Below are 19797 nucleotides of genomic sequence, written 5' to 3'. Positions count from 1 at the left end.
TAGGGAGAGAAGACCTCATTATACACCGCACGGGACCTTGCTACGATTATATTACATTATTGTAATTGATTGCAGCACATGTAACTCTAGCGTGATTCTTAAACAATAAACTCATTACCCGGTAACAAGGAACGCCGATACGGCGTACCGGCAGTAATAATCTATCTCTCGTCTACAGCCATCGCGCCCAGGTCCGAGCCCCCTGTAGCAGCAGAACGATTCTCGAACGACCGATTCGCGTTTGATCGATCGCCCGACCAGTCCCGACGGTCGTAAGCGTGCACAACGATCTCAGTCTCCTTCTTCCTCGCGCTCTCTCTCCTCTTTCTCTCTTCTTCGTGTACTCCTCTCTGCGCTCGAATGCGGTTCTCTCGAATACTCATCTGGAGCACATCACTCGAGATGTGCTCAGTCTTTGCTATTTGCTCCCAACAAATCACCAATGCATTGGACAAAAGAAACATACGTATTATATATCTACTTCCGCGATAGACCTTCGATCGTATCATTTTCATACTTTGGTTAGCTTTGTCAAACTTTTTCCACTCCGATAAACGTACAAAGGATATGCATTTGTGATGGAAAATACTTAAAATGTAAAATTTGCGGAGATGAAAAAATAAATAACTCAACTTTTGAAGTATCGACAAATAGAGTAGAGATCCCAATTATGGTTTGCTTAAAATTAAAATGATGTTCATTAATTCGTGTAAATTTAACGATCAAATATTTTAAAAAGTTGATAATGTTAGTGCAAGCAGTAAATATTGTAATTTCAAAAAAAAATTATACATTTAATAAACCGATTACAAATTTAAAAAAAAATATTTAAAAATGTATGCAAGTTCTAATGTTTTATGGGCATAATTAAATGTGCGTAAAAAAGTATGTTAATGTACATTTTCATTGTATGTATAATTTAGTATTTACTAAAACTGCCATAATTTCAGGAACTTGTTAAAATAATGTTTAGAGAATTTATTAGAGAGATTATATTTGCTTTTTCGTAAATATCAGCAATGATTCAGAAAATAATTTTGTATTACAAAAAAATTACAAAAAGAACAAAAGAATAAATAAATTTTTTTCTACAACTTTATTAATACACGTATGTCTGTAGAATATTTAATTTTGTAAATTTGACCTATAATTGAGACCGTCACTTTAAAAAATGTCAAAAAATTGTTAGATCCACGTTAAATTCTGCACACAATAAAAGAAAGATTTAAAAAATAGTTATTGAAAAAAATGATTGTTCAAAAGACGGTATAGAATGTTGAAAATAAAGCAAATCGTGAAAAGACAATTTGTGATCTTTGCTAATGGTACGCAATCATTAAAGAGTTATTCGTATTAATCCACATTAACGTCGGGTCTGCATGCACGCCTTACAAAAAAAAAGAAAAAAAATTACAACATAATAACTACCAATAATCTCGACAGGCGTAGTTCGAGCATTAGCGGGGATCTTCCTGCGTGATGAAGCGCCTTCGTTGGAAATCAAGGCGTTCCCGCGAAAGAATTCCGCCGCGGAGCGCCGACAATGTCTAATCAGGCGATTGTACCGAGGGAATACTGTTCCCATGGAATGTTAATACGATCTTCATCGGCGCTCTTCTTGAACGAGCGCCGAGAGGTCTAGCTTCGCGCGAGACAACCGGAGCATCGTGTCTGCTAGCCCTCGCGATCACACGCGCGTATTGTTGCGCAATAATATAATGCCACGAGCTCTCTTGATTATCCGCGAGCAGCGGTAACGGCGAACAATTGCAGCTGGCGCCGGCGGAGGACGCGCGGCGGAGATTTATCTACATTTAATGAAACAGCTAACTTCCCGCGTTTTCTTCCGCGTTGATGTCGAAGAGCGCGGGGTCACCCTCACGCTTCCTTATCGCGTCCCGACTTTTCCTAAACGACAGAGTATACATTTATGTAATTTCCTAAGTGTTTCTACCGCTACACACCGTTGACCTTCCAGGGTTAGCAGGGTTAGGGTAGAGAGAGATTATGCGAGCCCTAAGGATGTAACCTCCACTCGCGCGCAATGGATCTCTGAATCCGTACATTATCTCGTCGTGCATTATCTCCGTGGATAAATGTTTCATTGTTGTTCCCCTTTGCCGCGCGCGACCGGGCCGCGCGCACGTTTCTGCCGATCGCCTCCACTCGATAGTCGAGCCCGGCATCGATTTATACGATTCTAGTCGCTATCACTATGAGTTCTCGTACCGAATTATTTCGCGATGTTTATGAATACGGATGCTCGCGATTAAACGGCCTTCGTTGGAGCGAGCGTATATCAAATAATTATTATTCCCCTATTCAATTTGCAATGCCAATTAATATTAACGTTGTGCGCAGCTCACAATAAATCGTCCCGAAATAAATTAACGCTAATTATTTGACCGAATTCCGGGTGGCGCGCGCTGCCCGGTCATGCTTCTCGCATATTGAATCGGATTAAACGGCATAATTGCAATTATATATTCCCTCTCTTTCTTTTCTACTATTTTTTTGCATTTTATTTCTACTATTTTTTTTCTCTACTATTGTATGTATCGTTTAATGTATTAACAATTGTGTCAGTAACAGCTGCATATAATGTTTATAATTTGTAATGAGCTTCTACGCTTTAGGGGACGTAATCCCAGAGCGTCTAATAAATTAACGATTCGATCCTCTCTCTCTCTCTCTCTCTCTCTCTCTCTCTCTCTCTCTCTCTCTCTCGCTGCGGAAAATCGAAGCGGTAAGCAGACCAAGTTTTTAGTTTACTGTCTTCTTTCTCACGCCGCGTTCCATTTCTTCGGAGATTAAGCGGATTATGTCAGCACCCTCCCCGGCGAAAGGCGAAGAGGCGCGTTTGTTCAGGAAATTTGCTTCGGCAGTTGGGTCGTTCATGCATATATTCACACCGCGCGCACGCTCGGTGCTCTCTTTTCCAGGATTTCTTCAAACACAGGGGGTCTCGAAACGCGTAGCTATGCCACTTTTGATACGGTTCCGCCTGGCCGAGAACCTTTCGACCCTGTCTCGGGTCGGAGCCAAGGTACAGCTCGGGGGGTCGTTGCGAGAGACCAGCTGGCAGAGACCTTTCGCTTTGGTGGCTTTCAAGGTGTGCACATGCACATTCACCCGGCACGCTTGCCTCACGGACGCGAGCCTTGACGCGTCGGCGTGATACCGCATAAACGCGCAACACCGAGCTCTATCGAAATCGGAAGACGCGCCGACCCGTGCCGTCGTCTTCCGCATGCCTGCTCAATGAAAAATGTCTGATATCCTGACGTTTCTCACAAATAACCAATCTAATTTTATTTATGTCTTCGCGGTCCAAAGGCTAATTGACGCGATAGTAAATAGATCTTTTTTAATAATTAATGGACAGAGTGTTTGAGATACAAAATCGTATTACGGTATACATAAAAACATAAAAACCGCGTAGCTTAACCCTCGACGGTAAAATTTCCTGAATATTTTTTCCGCGAAAGCTTTTAATTATTAGACGAATTTTTTAACTTTACAAGTTTTTTTGTTTTTGTAAACTTCCTAGTACATGAACGAATGTAAAAAACTAGACAACCATAAATTTTTATTTACATAAACAATTTTGCGAACAGGCAACATTTGTGCTTTTTATGCAGAAAATGTTTTTTTTACTACTATCAATATTGAAACGGCAGTTTAGATATTTATTTAGAACATTTTAAAATATTTTTCAAAATTTTTGATATATTATTATAAATTAATATAATCTTTGAAAAATATGGAAAAATAAACATTTTCTACTGTAGATCCGAATAAATATCTTATAATAGTGTTCTGAGGTTCGCTGAATCTTAATCTGGAATAAGAATTTTCAAAAAACCCATATGTACTATTTTTATGAAAATTAAGAGTTTGGGATCATTGTATCGCCACATTGGGTTGACCATATTGAATTTTAAAATTTGGATTCGTAATTAGCAATACGAAAAATTTCTGGGTACAAAGTTTAATACAAAAAATTCGTAACTCGAGAGGCTAAGTCAATCAAAAACGATAGTTCAACTTGATCCAAACAAGAAGAAAAATACATTCTTCTATGCTATTGCATCGGGCACGTGTCACGTTTAAAATGCTTAGCGCATTCAAAGAGCGCACGTGAGCTTTAAAACGCGCCAAAAGTAAGTGATATAAGTGGTAAAAATCACATTTCTCAAAGGTAAATGTAATTACAGATCAGGAGCAGTGTAATTGATAGATGGACTGTGCGGATTAGCATATAAATCAATATATAGTGAATCGCAGAAAGCCATCGGATCGATAATCGTTACTTCCGTGAGAAAAATCCTTAAGTGTCTAACGGTCGATCGCGGCACGAGAGAAATCATTCTTGTCTAGACGCTTACTTGTGCCGGCGATAACGATCAGAGAAAGAGAATTGGCAATAACGATGCGCGCATAAAAACGCCTCCTCGCGCAAGCTATAGGAAAGACGAGAATGCGGCATTGGGAAGTATGCGCGTGCCGATACGCCCAACTTGTGTGTCAAAGGGAATCAGGAAACGTGCGCGCGGAACAAAATTCGCAAAATTCCGTACGAATAAATCCGATTATCAGGAGAGCGTAACATCGCGTAATTGCCGCGCATGAATACCGCACCGCGGTCTCTCCTTTCTCCTGTCCCGTCGCGACGCGGATGTGCCTTTTTCGCACGATTTTCACATGCATAATGTATACGAGCGAACGAAGCAGTTCGTATAACACACCGCGATTGGAAGAGCTCGCCGTGGCGGCGCGGCGCGTGTGAAAGAGGGCATTTAAAATGCAATATAATCGCGCCGTAAAGTAACTCCGATGCCCATGCCACTCTCTATACCTTCATTTTCCTTTCCCCGTGAGCTTCCCTTGCCTATATGTGCTCGCCCTCCCCCTTTCTCGCTCGTTGTAGGAGTAATGAAAGTGCGTTGGTCATTACGCTCCGGATACCACCAACGTAAACGCGTATATGAACCGCGATCGCGGTCCACGCTGCATTATTTATAAGCGCGCGCAGCATACACACGTACGCAATAAAAATGCCGCGGTACGTGTTATTGCATCTGGTTACACGCCGTTATACGTTATGATAAATAAGATCAACGCGACGACGCGAGTGATTTGCAACGAGGACACGTCCGTCGATGCGGAATTAGCGACACTCGTAAAACGACGGGCATCTCGTTCGTTAGTCGCCAATGTCACATATTTTCTCATCAACTGCTTCTAAATCGTTGGACGACAGAGATGGCTTATAAATTCCGAAATACAATTGCGTTCGTAATAAATCAATATTACTATTGTAAATTGCTCGCGTGTGTCACACGGAGGAAAAAGAAAATTAAAATATTAACAAGCTAATATTATTTATGACGTTTCCTTTAATATTTATTAATTGTAAAAAAATTTGATTGTGCATACACTTTTGTGAGATATGTCTCATTTTCTTTATCAATTGGTTTATTTGCTGGGAATAAAATTTTACTTCAAAGATTTATTCCGGTGGAATCAATTTACATTTCAGTAAAAAGTGTTCAAGTGTCCTTTTCCCTCAGTGCGCGTCGCTTTATTTGACATTGACAAAGAAATTATCCGCCATTAATGTGATACAGTTGTTGCATACTCATTATTTCGAGTCTAGATTGCATTGACAATTAAAATTCAAATTTCTCGATGATATCATTTCCGTTCTACCGTTACGACATTACAATACAACATCAGTAGCACAATATGATATCACCTTGCGAATAAACGCAACGATATCGTTATTTCTGTTACGATCAAAGCGTTTTATTATAAACTATATATTGATAAGACCGAAAAATTATTATTCATCGAACATTTATAACGTGTTTATTGCACAGTACCGCGACAAACGCATACATGTAATTATAACAAAAATGAGTAAAATACTATTGAAAATCGTTCTCCTCTGTCCACTGTTTATTAAAACTGTTAATTGTTTAGCAGTAGAAAACAGAAATATAAATAATTTTTTTCTGCACGGCTCCATAGAATTGAATTAATTTCAAATTATATCGCGACACGCGCGCGCGTACGCGCTTGCTAATTTATTGCCAAATATATCACGTGCAAATATAAAACGTATAAAATATTTTTCTCTATTTTCGATTCAGTGAAGCTCGAGATTATTCAGCGTCTTACTCTCACTTATATACTCGGAAAAGTTCATCTTATACAAATGTCCTTTCTGCAATACACGGCGATAAACAGAAACAATTTTAGCGACAGTTAGATTGATCCTTTCTAACTGGCTTGCGTATTCTTCGTCGCGCGTTTCCTTTCGCACTCGGGCGTACGGTTCATGTCTGAGAAACACTCGTGAGTGTATAAGAGCGTAGTGTAACGTTCTCTAGCTGGTCCAAGAATCCAATAACTGGAAAATGCATTGGAGCGTACGCTCTTCGAAAGCTACTCGAGCCGGCGTTCCCTCTGCGTACCGATTCGCGACGAATATTACGACGGGGCGAACGTTCGTCCTTCTACTCCACGGACATCGTATCCGCGATGGAGCGGATAGAAAAGCAGGTCGGCGGAAAACGAGCAATCGGACGGCTGCTAGAAACTAAGAGGGAAATACTCCGCATCGGTACTCACCGGCACAGGAAGTCTCGTTCGCCGAGGCAGAGCTCGAGGCAGTGCTGCCTCGAGGAGGCGGTCATGGTTCTACGTGCGTGACCCTGAAGGCGGTGTCCCTGCACTCTGTCGATGCACCAAGCGCGTTCGCAGGGCTTCACCGCCAGACAACTCTTCTGAGCGTAGATCGTGAACACGGGGAACTGGGATTGCGACAGTGCGCCTGAAAATAGAAATTATTCCAAATCAATTGTGAGAGAAGATTCGACACTGAAAAATATTTGGCACGCGACTGTGATTTTTAAAAAATTGCTACCTCTTGAGCAGTTCATTTGAATTTGTATGACTAATACATCCTGCAATAACACATATATTCTTAGTGTGACACACATGGGCCATTTGTGTCCAATTCGATTTTCAGGCTCCTAAAGTGTTCGAAAAATTCTGTTAAAATTCATACATGTTTCTTAAGATCTCTACTAAATTATTCTGCTATGTAGACGTTGGAAAAAGAGTTTAAAAAATTGTAAAAGTTACGTAGGTACATGAAAAATAAGAATTATTAGAAATGGCACGAATACGAACGACCCACGTATGCCGTTGGGGTTAATTTATAATTAAAATATTATTATGAGTTAATATTATTATGAGTACATTAAAATTTGTTTGCATGTACATACGTAAGCCAAACGTAATGTTGCCGCTTGTTTTAGAAATCGCACGCGGTCTTTCATTTTATTTTGATAACCGAGCTTTATATAGGTCAATAGTAAAGTGGTTTACACTGTTATGTCACTCACGTCCGATGCGTACGATTGCGGTATTCTATAGACGTTGTCGGGTTGGACTACAATTTTGATAAATCAGCGCGTTTATCATTCGCCGTTGCGAGTACCACGTTCTTCCTCGGTTATTGGCCCGCGTCGCGATAAGCGACGAAGTAGGCACTCCGCCCACGTCTCGTCATACGTCATCCGCTCTTTGCTAAATCGTAATTAATCTCCGCTATGTGACGGGAGCTTCGATCGTGACTCGTGGAAAACTTGCTTGAAGCTGAAGCCGTGCGGAAGAAGAGGAAGAGCGAAGGTGAGCGAGGAAGACAAAGAGAATAAAACGCTAAGAGGAGCGAGAGATAATAATAGTAAAAAAGTCTAACACACAAGATACCTTAGAATAAAAATATCCTGAGTGTATCTCTCGACATTTATAAAAATTTAGAGCCGTAGCTTAATTAAGAAAAAGATGCGTTTATGACACACGGGCTGCGAAAATGAGAGAGAGAGGACTAGGACTTGTAGAAGAGGATATAATAAGCCATTAGGGTAATGAAGAATACTCGTGGGGGGAGGAAATCGCGGGAGAGGAAATGTACGAAGGGAGATTTTCTCAAGCGCGAGTTGCGGATCGAGGCGCGGCACGTCGATCTTCAAAGAGGCGCTAAAGGATATTCAATTACCTGCCATCAGCAGGTCACGCCTCGCGAGACCGTGCAGGCTAATGCCGTTGCCTATTTTAACGGTGACTGCGCGAGATTGTGGTCGAAGTCGCGACCGCGACATAGATGGATTCTTTACCGCGGTCAACCGCGGTCGAATTACCCGTGAAAATTCAAATTGTAGGAAGACGTTACTTATTGTGGACTGAGACATACGCGTCGCATTACGGTCATGAATGCCCACTTCCGGGGAGGGGGAGCTCACACGCGGTACAGACGGGTACCATTTACTTCTTATAATACTACCGCATTATGCGATAATGGAGCACGGAGTCAAGTCTTAAGTACCTCGTAGAACTTCATCCGAAGTGTTTTGTTTAACTTCCCGTCTACTCATCTCGCCTCCCACGCTTCCTTCTTCCTGTTCCCTTTCATCCTCCGATAACTCTTTCGTGCATTCGCGGCTTGGAATCCGTTAAAATAAGGAAAGCAAGGGACACGGTGAGATGAAAAGGGGGCGGTGGGAGGGAGGGGGGGAAGCGGAATAGGAAGGACGAGATAATAACAGAGTGATGGTGGTTAAAGGAGCAAAAAGGATTCTCGCCCGAGCGCATGTATAACCGCGAACCTTCGCGCTTCGAGATATGATTTGTGACCTCTGTTCGGGGCCAATTAGAAAAGCGCGAAATCGTTATTTCGATCGGCACGAAGCGCAATTTACCGATTACCGCGAAGTGGTATATACGCAAACTAGTGTATGTGAAACACCGCTGGAACAAGCGCTCTCCAATACCGATCAATTCCGCCGTTTTACGCGGAACGCGTTTGTTATATCCGGCCCGTGGAAAGGTGGACAATGGAGCAGTGTCGTTTCGCGTTTTTCACCGTTCGTTTAACCACTTAACTTCCACATCGCTCATTTCGCCATGAAAAATTTGCACGGTACTGCACGTGTAATTCGCGTGTGCACTTACACCTTGAGAAAAATAGGTGTACATATTTGCACCTCATACATACAAATTTGCTGCTGATCGTCAATCGACATTTGGAGTGCAGAAATTGATGCGAAACTAGCGTCCATCGGACGCATCGGCATAATGAAGAAACGTAAAGATACACCGTTACTTCAATTTTCACACCAGAGTGCAATCGTAATGAAGAACTACAGGGTGCAGTTTATTACAGTGTACCAATGGAACGTGGCCACGATGATGTTGAGCATTATGCGCTGATATTCCGAGTAACATTGTGGTAATACTTTCGACTTGAGAAAGCACATTCATATACTTATGCAGGGGAGAGCGATTTGTTGCGCGAACACCCAGGGACTTTCATTACAATGATAATCATAAATTACGGACCCCACGTAGATTCGTTGTCGACAGCAACAGAGAGCGCCTTGATAACGCGCGCTAACGCAAACTAACGTTTCATCCGCTCCGGCGGATCTTTCGTTGCATCTCGTATTCCTATCATAAATACTCGAAACGTCCCACGAGTCAGTTGTAAGGCGGTAGAGCAGCGGCTACGGCGGCTACGGCGGCGAAAAACGGTCAAAGAAAAGTTCCACACGCGGCTTGTCGCGATGTCGCGAAGCACGAGAAATGGTCGTGGTGCATCTGCAACGAGAATAGGGCGGCGGCGCGGCAGCGGCGGCGGCGTGCGGTGCTTCATCCTGGCGCGGCCATCCTGCGAAATGACGTACGTAAACCGTTCCCAGAGCACACGCCGCGGGGAACGGTTCGATTTCTGATATACGAGGTACATTTAGATACGATTCGAGCTCAAGTGGCATCGGCAACGATGTCGCCCGTTGGAGCGCTGAATCTGATGTATAATCTCGGCTCTCCCTCTTCCTCTCCCCGCGAACCCGCTTTCCCCGGTGGTGCGCTCCAACAAAGGCAATGAGATTCCTTTTCTACGTGCGACTAGACATTCAGCGATCTACAGCGGCGAACATCGCTGCAAACGCGGTATGAAAACCTGTTCAGAAGAGGCGTAATCTCTGTCGCAGGTGGCACGATGAAATCGTAAATAAGGTGGAGTGCGATGCACCGGCGCGGTTCCGCGCGTACCTGTTAACACCGTGCTCGGACGCGCTAATCAGTTCTGCTTTTACTGTAAAACTCGTGCGATAAAAGCGGCAATATTAGTAACTCACTTTGCCGAGTTGGCGTAATAACACTTTTATTGCTTTGCAAATCAAATCGATGCAAATCCAGAGCAAATGATGATAGCCTCGTCTACATATATTAACATCCCAAATCCAAATTTTATTCCTAATTGGACATTTATTATGTGTTTCTTGGAAATTTACCGTCGATTACATTATAACATTATACCGCGACTAAATGGGGCTAAACCCCGCTTTTAAATTAAGGATATATGCGCCAGCTGGCATTTATGATTCTGATATCTGATCTCTGGCAAGCAGTCCCTCGCATGCTCGATCATTATACTTTCTATGAAGTGCGAGGTTTTAACCTTGACCTTAACTTGATTTCCCCACCTTTCCGATCTATTCACACGCAGTTAAAACGCGCAAGTCTCTTACCTATACTATAAATTAAATGTCTGGGTATTGTTTCTCACGTTTGTCTGATTTGATTTACCCTCTAATTATCATCTCAAAGTGATTATATTTGATTTACTGCTCCTAGTAGAGTGGCAAGTTACTCGAACATTGCATAAGCTCAATTTTCACTCCTAGAGTAACGTTTTGAAATTTAGAAAGCAAAAATAGGAAACACAAGTGCACAGTTTTCTTTTGAGAAATAGATTTATAAAATTTTAATCAATGAAAAATTTTTAAGTAGAAGTAAAGTGATGTAATAAGTAATTGATAAATAAATAACTTATTCCTTTTATCTAGTAGTGAGTCTTTGTAGCGCAATTCACGTAGAGTTGGAAAACCCAGTTCCCAGAAACACTAGAGAATAATATTTATATTCTATTTTTTGAAGCTGTATTTATAAACGAGCACGCGTGTACCAGAAACTAGGCGAGAATAGAAGAGAAAAAAAGAGGAGTGCGGAAAGGTACGCAACGTGCCGCTAAACAGAACGGAGCCTACGTAGTATGTATCGTTATCTGTATCTAGCCATTTTATTATTCAAGTAACTGTACCTAGATATTTTAACATTGTACCTTTGTAACAGGACTGACTTTGCAGTATGTCATGCGCTTTGCTTTGCGTAGGCGCACAATAGTTGGGACACTCTCGTGAGTCATTCTGCGCTCTGGAACGTGCGCCTATATATGTGCGCATATGTATGTATGCGCGCATAGAGATGCACATTTATTTACACGTTTGTCTCCGGGCGCATAATTGCGGATGGTTGTTAAACGTACTTAACGCGCCGTGTAAAGCCACAGTTTTTCAACTAGCCACCACACCGGACGGCGTAATTGTCCCCGCTTCTGCGACTCGCTTCGGTTTTCTGAAACGGCGGCGGCTGTACACGATGCGACATGTGTCTGTCCGACGAGCGTTACAAATTCGCTTGACACTCTTTGTACACGCGAGAACTTGGCGAGATATGATCTAACATATTTCTTCGTGTAATTACGAAGCCGTGAGTTAGAATTGTATAACTGCTTTACCTTTGTCCCCGGCGCGCTTCACGTGCCACTCCCGTTTTCCTTATTCAGACGTGAGGAGCGCGAAGTCGAATACCAAACTCGAAAAGTTTCGGTCGTAATAGGCGTCAAGGTATAATGTACACCTGTCTCCCTTGGTACTTTAGTATTTAAACCTGTCTCTCGTTATCGATTTGTTTAAAGTTTAAAGGCATGTGCCACTCCTTAAAAAGATTAAAATACGTCGTTTCTAACAATCCGTATTCTCTATGAAACGAGACATTTCCATCAACGTTACTACTGCCAAGTATGACATTGTATCTTGAGCTTTGTGAGTGACAGCTTGATTTCTACTCCAGTTATTGGCCCGCGCGTTCCCGATATCGCGTTCCCGTCGAATTTATTCGAAAAACTAATATTACGTATAAAGGAACGGTTTTAACATGTATACGAAGCCCGGAATAAGACGAGCCGCCTCCCCCTTCGTTGGATCGTCGCCAACATTTTCAATCGTCCTTTGCACTCGACAGAATCTCCATTCCCTCGCTCTTCCGCTGTGCAGACGGCGACGCATTTCCAAGAATTGAATGCGCTCGTACTTCTAACGTATCTCGGGACGGTCAGCTTTCTCATCCACGTCGTGCCCACTTGTCTTCCTACTTCTGCCGGCACTTTTGTTTTTCAATGCCACTCAGTGTCCGTGCCCGCGTTTGCGGCGGTGCACGTCGCAAGAATTTTACTTTCAGAAATATATCGACGTCCATTCCCCTCGGCAATACGACACACTCCGTCAGCCGTACGACCGTGCTCTAACGCAGAGAAATAAAATACGTAAGCCCAAGTGTGGGCTTGCTGCGTATATTTTGTTACCTCAACATCGCATTTCGCGATAAATGCCTTTTCGCGCAGCCACAAAAGATCGCTTTCTGAAAAAAACGTGCGTACATTTTGCGCACAACGTGGGTGCCACCGCGATTTAAAAGCTCTTTTTGTTAGAAATCTAATTCTGCAGGGTAATTAATGCTGTCATCTTGCGGTACACGGTCCGTATCCAGCTGCATTTCGTGTCAGCGGAACGGGGGATTTTCATCGCCGCGAAATACAAACGGCCGTTTTCCCTCATTCATCCCGACGTGAAAAAGCACGTTTCGGTCGCCTTCATTGCCGTCGTCATAAATATGCAGGAGCGGTAAGAGCAGCGGTAAAGGCAGTCAAGCCCCTGGCTTGCCCCTCGTCACTTTTTAACGTCGTGTAATGTCGTCAGGGTGAGGATGTACCTTCCACCGTATCCCGTACATCCCTGATGGTATGTTTCTAATTTGCGTGCATCGCTTACCGTAGTTTGCTGCAAGAATTTAATACACGAAACCGCACCTAGGCGGGGTCTGCGAACACAGAAATATATATATATATATATATATATATATATCTTTCTCTCTCTCTCTCTCCCCCTCCCCCTATATGCAAACGGGTGGCGGGTGTCTGCGCGTTACACAGTACCGCACGACATCAAACGAGCGCGTGGCATGAGCACGCGATTCCGACCTGCTGCACGACCGAACTCGGCAGACGAGAAGGAACGGGCCAATAACGTAATTACTTTCGATAGTTCTCCGGAAACTATTCGCACTTCGCAGATTGCGCGCGCTCGCGCGTCTGTAATTGAATATTCGGCGTCGGAATTACAGGATGACGGCGCTGAAGATGCGCTCAAGAAGATCACGCGGCTACGCCATTTCGTTCCCGTCGGCTCGCGCAGAATGCAAAGTGTCGAGTAATTGTCCCAAGTTCTTGTCATTAACGCTACCGCTGCACACGCAGACGACGGCTGCGTCCCGATAATTTCGATACACTCTAAACGCACTGTTTTACTAAATTTAATTAAGCACTACGATGATTATCGTTCTCGTGGGAAACGTCGTTCGCTTATATATGTAAATGGTTAGAGCGTAAATGTTATCGTGAGAGAGTTGAGCTACATTGTTGAAAAATTCATTGCCTGATTCGTATGATAAGCAACGCGAAACAGTTATAACCTTATAATATTAATTGCGACAGTTATGTGCTTATAATATTTATAAGAAACAGAGATACTGTTAAATGCCATACTTGCACGTATACAGATTATCCCGAAAGTGACTCAAAATATTATAACGCTAAAATTCTCGAAAATCAAGTAAAAATAATTATTTGCAAATTTCTATTACACATAAGTTGTAGTTTTTGAGATTTAAAGCTTCAACCTAGCAAATTAGAGATTAGACGTGCGCTCACTAATACCGCACACACGACCACTCACGGACATGCGGCTGTCTAAACATTTGTTTGTGATTAGTCAGCTTTTTATCCTTATAATCTACTGTTAACGTTTAAAAACTACTGCTTGAAATAAAAATTTACAAATAATTCAATTTTTACTCAATTTTTCGAAAACTTTTTTAATAGTATTTTGATTCGCGAATTTCGGGACACCTTGTATGTATGATACTTGTTTTATCATTCGCAAATAATCGGACTTTCTGTACCAAGAACTTTCGTTTCTTTTATGTGTTTTAATTTGAATTTTCTTAAATAAGTTTCTTACTTGAATGTACATGTATATGATATATTCATTTCTTTTTTAATGAAAGTAATTGATCTTCTGTATGAAACTCTCATTTCTTTTTTCTACCTTGATTACTAAAAAGTTAATCAGTCTCGTATATCTTCAAATAATATTTCTTATTGCATTCCGGGTATCGCTTATATTAAAAATATGTATTATCTTCTAGCAATTGAAGTTTAATTGCGACCATTCGACAGATATATCTCAATATAGTAAGTACCCCACGTATTATTACTGTCGATCGGTTCGAATGAGACAAGGGAATTAGCTAGTTAAGTATGACGAAGGCAATGACTACTGGTTATTCCTTCATGACCGCCGATAACCTGCCAACATGACTCGACATATTGGATTCGGAAGCGGCCGAAGATTTCTTCCGAGAATGACTTTACGATTATCTTCAGAACCTTCTGACTGGACAGGCTATTAAAAAAAAGTGATTTTAAATTATTCGCTTCTTCCTTCCTCTCTAATAGTAGTTATTGTAATAAAAATAAATTTTGATAAATCCCAAAAAATAAATATATAGAAAAAATATTTATTAATAACAAAATAACGTAATATTTATTATATACGTGCATCTTGTAATTTAGATAAATTTTTTAATTAGCAGAAAAGAGGCAGGTAATATTGAATAAGCTACTGATATGGAATAGAGTTTTATTTTTTAAAGAAAGCACAGCAATTGCAATTGTTGAAAGTTGTTTCAGCTGTTGCGAAATATGTTACAGTGAATTTTCCATATTTTATATTTATTTCTCATGTACAAAAACGTTTTTGTTCTTAATATTTATCATAAATAATAATGTTTATTTTACATAATAATTTAAATATTTAAGATTTAATTTTGTTTTTTATAATTAATATTATTTTATATTTTTTATGTGACATTGGACAGTAGAGACATGAACTATGTTTAACTATATTTTTTAATTAGTTTACATAAATAAACTATTATAGTTTGCACTTTTTCGTGTTTATTACTCTTTTTGAAATTTGACCTGTATTTCATATTATACCTCATTTTTTAGAGTCCCTCGTTTTTCTACTTATTACTTTTCTGTTAATACTGAAGTGGGATTTACCGCTCGTAGGGCACGGAGAGAAAAAATAAAAATACTTTTATTGTGCCATTTTATCCAAGCTATCGTTTGAAACTATTCAGAACTTGATTGGTTCAATTATTACTGGGATCTGATAATCTCGTGTGCTTGGAAGTCGCTGACTCGCGTAAAGAGAGGCGGTTCGCTCGCTGCGCTTGACTTACGTCGAGACGCGACCGCGCCTCTTGATTTTAGAGATTTTCATCAATTTAACAAACATTTTTAGATTTTTCAGAGTAATGTTAATTTAAAAACGAGTATTCTATATTACCTGCCTTTACCCTACTCTAACGTCTTGATTACAATTGGTATTTTCTTCTTCAGTTATTTGCCTGAAATACGCAATAATTGTTTCCCAATGGATGTACAAGAGCGAAAGCAGCTTATGATATTCGATGGAATCAATCTTCTCAAATATAGCTTCTTCGCGAGGAGCTTAAGTAGAGCTCCTTTACCGGAGGACGTAGCCGCGAAACACTTGGTGTAATCTGCCACTTTGCGGTGCAGGATGTCAAACGTGAAAGATACAGAGTTTGCGTAGCTCAGTGGTAATTGTGTCGGCGTTCACGGGGGTTGTCCCTTTTCCTGCCACCGTTATCTCGATACTATTAGCGCTCGTCTCTATGCAAATTCAGCGACAAGTTGTACCGCTGCGGGCCCATAAATTCCGAGCAAGCCGAGTGTGACCTCGCCTCTCCTACCTGGTCGTTTGACGACACGTGGTTGGACACCGAGCTACGGTAAACGTACGCGGAAAGCATTCGCGTGTCTTACTTACCTGGATAGGTACGCACGAGCGCGCGTATCCACACACACACATTCACACACACACACGCGCGCGCGCGCACGCACGCACACGTATAGATACTTGGGGAGAGGAGCAAAGTTTTAGCGCTTCGATTCCGAGCGATCGAGCGCACTTTACGTGTCGGATGGCACCTTACGTGCTTGTACGGCGCAAGGTATTTAGTATGCCCGGCGTATATCGGGCCGACAGTACTTCCCACGGCTATTTGAAATCCAGTCTGTCGTATATAAAGTACTTCGGTATTCAGTATCTGTGCTGCACGACCCGACCTGCAACGTTCATCGTCCACTGCGCTGGATACGCGAAAAGAGGCGGCGGCAGCACGGACTCACCCGACATAAGTTACCATCGATTGTGCGCGCTCGTTAACAAATCGTGCGACGAGCAAATCATTTCTCTTTGAGCATGTCTGGGCTCGGGAAACGCTAACCGCGTGACATAATTGCCCGGGAAAATGTCCAACAGAATCGAGGGAATTATTTCTGAAAAGGAGAACCGAGTGTATAATGCGCAACCTCTTCCGCGATTCTTCTTTACTTTTAGGACGCTTTCTCTATAACGATGTGGATAACAATTTCGGATTACCCATCGCTATTGTCGTGGCACGGCCACCAAGTTTTAGTTCACGGAACATTTTACGTACCGATATGTTACCTATTTGCTAATGCGTGCATTTGTAAAATTGCGTACGAACGCGACTTTATGCAGATACGAAAAGAATAACGTACAGAAGGATTTGAACGGTAGCACCGCGAGTCACTTAACTTGTCATGCAAATCCACGTGCGTTAGCCGGAGAGTATTCCGAGAGGATCGCGTAAGCGTTTTGGAAGGAGGAAGTTAAATCAGCACTCTTTCTGAATATTTATAACTTCTCTACACGGCAAAGCTTGTTTGCCTTATACCCACGGAGGCGGCCATTCGTTTCTCGAGTTGGCCCACCGTGACCGTGCTCAACAGCTCTATCTCCCGTAGTGAGACAACCGTGTATGAAATTGACTTGTGAATTATGTGTAATTTGTCATACTGTCCAACTAGCGGCGTCAGACTGCGACTTCGTGATTGTAACCGCGAAAGTGCATGCAACAATTGATGTGTGTTGCTTTGTGCCAAATGGTTTTTAGATGACGATTCTCTCGAATAAATGTACGATGCTCCGTCCAACGTTTACATACACATATATACATATATATGTATATAATCCTTTCATATTTCATATCGATTGTATTATTGATTTATTGCTACATTATTTAAGGAATTAAACAGCAACGGTGCGGGTATACAAACAAAATACAAATTCAACAATTGTCCGAGATTCGTCTTCGAGAAAATGTATGGCTTTGGGTATACTCTCTATAAACGTTAACATAGATCGACTTGGAAAGATCAAGCTGAATCTTCATTCAGAGATGAACTACACGGCAAAGGCTAATCGGTTAATCATTTTTTACGCAGCTCCATTCTATCGTAAAACTACTTACACGATAGATAGATACATAGATATGGCCAAATGCCGATACCTTGTGGTTCAATATTGCCTGCTCCGAGTCAACTCATGTTTCAATGCGCGATGATGCGGCGATACCGGCATTATTGCCAGTCTGGAAAGAACTTGGTCTATCGCGGTACAGGTCAGTTCTCCCTCCCTTCCCTTAAAGAATACAGCTGGGCGATCGCGTGCAGTTCGCTCGATGACACACATAGAAATGTAAATATCGCTCATTAAAGAACAATGCCCTGACAACGTGAGTGCCTTTCGCGTTTTGGAAATCGTGCCAATATGGAAATCGTGATTATGCAATATATACATATAATACATACACAAACAGGGTGTCTCAATATTCGCGAATAAAAATACTATAAGAAGAAAATTCTCGAAAAGTTGAGCAAAATAATTTTTTGTAAATTTTTGTTTCAAGCAGTAACTTTTGAGATATAAGGCCCTGAAGCGAGTCAATTAGAAATTACATTTATGACCGATTTCTTCACCTCTAGACAACTTTATCCATGAGACATCTCCCAGAGAATATGATAATTTCTATTAAAATTTTAGTACAGTTTGTGTCGAAAGTTAATATTCTGAAGAATAGCTATTCATTAGATATGTAAGAAATTTCAATGTAGAAAAGGAATTTTTACTTAATTGACGAATGTCTTTGTCGGGAAGAAATCATGTTAACTAATATTATCGCTCGCGCGACTTGCGAACATGTGACCGTCTAAACGTAATTTGTGATTGATTACGTCTAAATCTTTATATCTCGAAAAAACTACTATTTGAAATAAATAATTTACAAATAATTATTTTACTTGATTTTTTTGAGAACTTTCTCCGTTACAGTATTTTTCTTCGCGAAATCGAGATAGCCTATATATATGCAAATTATGTATATAAAAATGTATGCATGTACATATATATATACATATGCACATGCGACATTATGGACTCACGGCCGTTAGAGGCGACGGTATGCGACAAGCAGGACCCGTTAGTCGACGACGACGGTTCGATAGCGAAGAACTCGTGATGATGTGGCGCGGCGGCGGGTGACCACAATAAATACGAGAACAATCGCACCTCGGCAACTCGCTCGGCGTTCCATCGCCGGCCTTCTATCGCCGTTACCTCCGAGAAAGAAAGAGCGAGAGAAGGAGAGAGAGAGAGAGAGAGAGAGAAAGGATGGAAAGAACGTCAGCCGTGTCCGAATGTATTATTCGCGCGCTGATCTATAGTTCTAATTACAGCGGATCGTAATAAGCGCGGTGCAATTTCCGCGCGAATCGGTCCGCGCGCGTAAATCTCCGGAAATCGGCAGTTAAGAACTAGCGGCACCGGGCGCATTTTAAAGTCGGGAATACTAAAAGCTGGAGCCGCGCCAGAGCGAATCACTGGATACTTTATGAGCGCGGATTCCCGCGAAGATTTACGTCCGACGCTTTGGCACGAGAAATAACAATCGTAAGTTGGCCTAAAGTCGACGCCCGCCTTAACGAAATCCGATAAATCCGCGAAAGTCGTACGAACGCGGGAGGGCAAATTACAAGGCGGATGGTGTGTCGCGTGGGCATGTTCGTTTTATCACGAAAGACAAAACTCGAGTTTCACGCGCGTTCGACTATTTAATAAACAATCTAATGCCAAGCCCCACGTTCGACTGAGTTCCTGCAGCTTCTCTGCGGACCTTTCCGACTTCAGAGAAGCCATATCAAAATCCCGTATAATACCGACCAACTTAAATCCCCTGGACACGAGGCGCGAACTTGGTATCGGTCTCCTAGACCGCCACGCCGCACGCCTTCCATCAAAACGTGCAAGAAACTTTTACTTGGGGACCGGGCTGCGCTCCTCGGGGCCGTTTATCCGGCTATATCGTTATAAACTTCTCGCGATATCGTCACGATTTTCTCTTTCGCCGTCGAAGAAGATACGCGGGACCGTTATACACACTCACCTACACGTAGCGGCGCTCGCATTCCCCGGTTAAACAAAGGCGGAAGGATAAGAATGAAAAATGACTGGCGCGGAAGTCGTGGTATTTCGCCTAGGTGTATCTAAGCAACCGTTTTTAAGAAAAATATGTACGCGGATTCCGCTTTTGTTCCTTTCATCGGGACCGCACGTCCTATATATAATATCTATATAGCTGTATATA

General features: G+C 41.9%; 2 protein-coding genes across 5 annotated transcripts in view; one reads left to right on the top strand and one right to left on the bottom strand.

The window, feature by feature from the left end:
- Window positions 1–19797, top strand: part of LOC105193878 (autophagy-related protein 16-1) — a 443766-nt gene that overhangs the window by 223949 nt on the left and 200020 nt on the right. The gene's annotated exons all lie outside the window — the stretch shown is intronic.
- LOC105194368 overlaps window positions 1–19797 on the bottom strand; it is a 194876-nt gene that overhangs the window by 52065 nt on the left and 123014 nt on the right. For both annotated transcript variants that reach the window (XM_026130716.2, XM_039450287.1), the window contains one exon: window positions 6637–6838. In XM_026130716.2, the coding sequence (XP_025986501.1) occupies window positions 6637–6838 (202 nt within the window). The remainder of the gene's footprint in view (window positions 1–6636; window positions 6839–19797) is intronic.

The sequence above is a fragment of the Solenopsis invicta genome, chromosome 6 (genome assembly GCF_016802725.1).
Source record: "Solenopsis invicta isolate M01_SB chromosome 6, UNIL_Sinv_3.0, whole genome shotgun sequence".
NCBI classification, from domain to species: domain Eukaryota; kingdom Metazoa; phylum Arthropoda; class Insecta; order Hymenoptera; family Formicidae; genus Solenopsis; species Solenopsis invicta.
The sequence above is the reverse complement of the archived record's forward strand: the minus strand, read 5'-3'. Positions and strand labels throughout refer to the sequence as shown.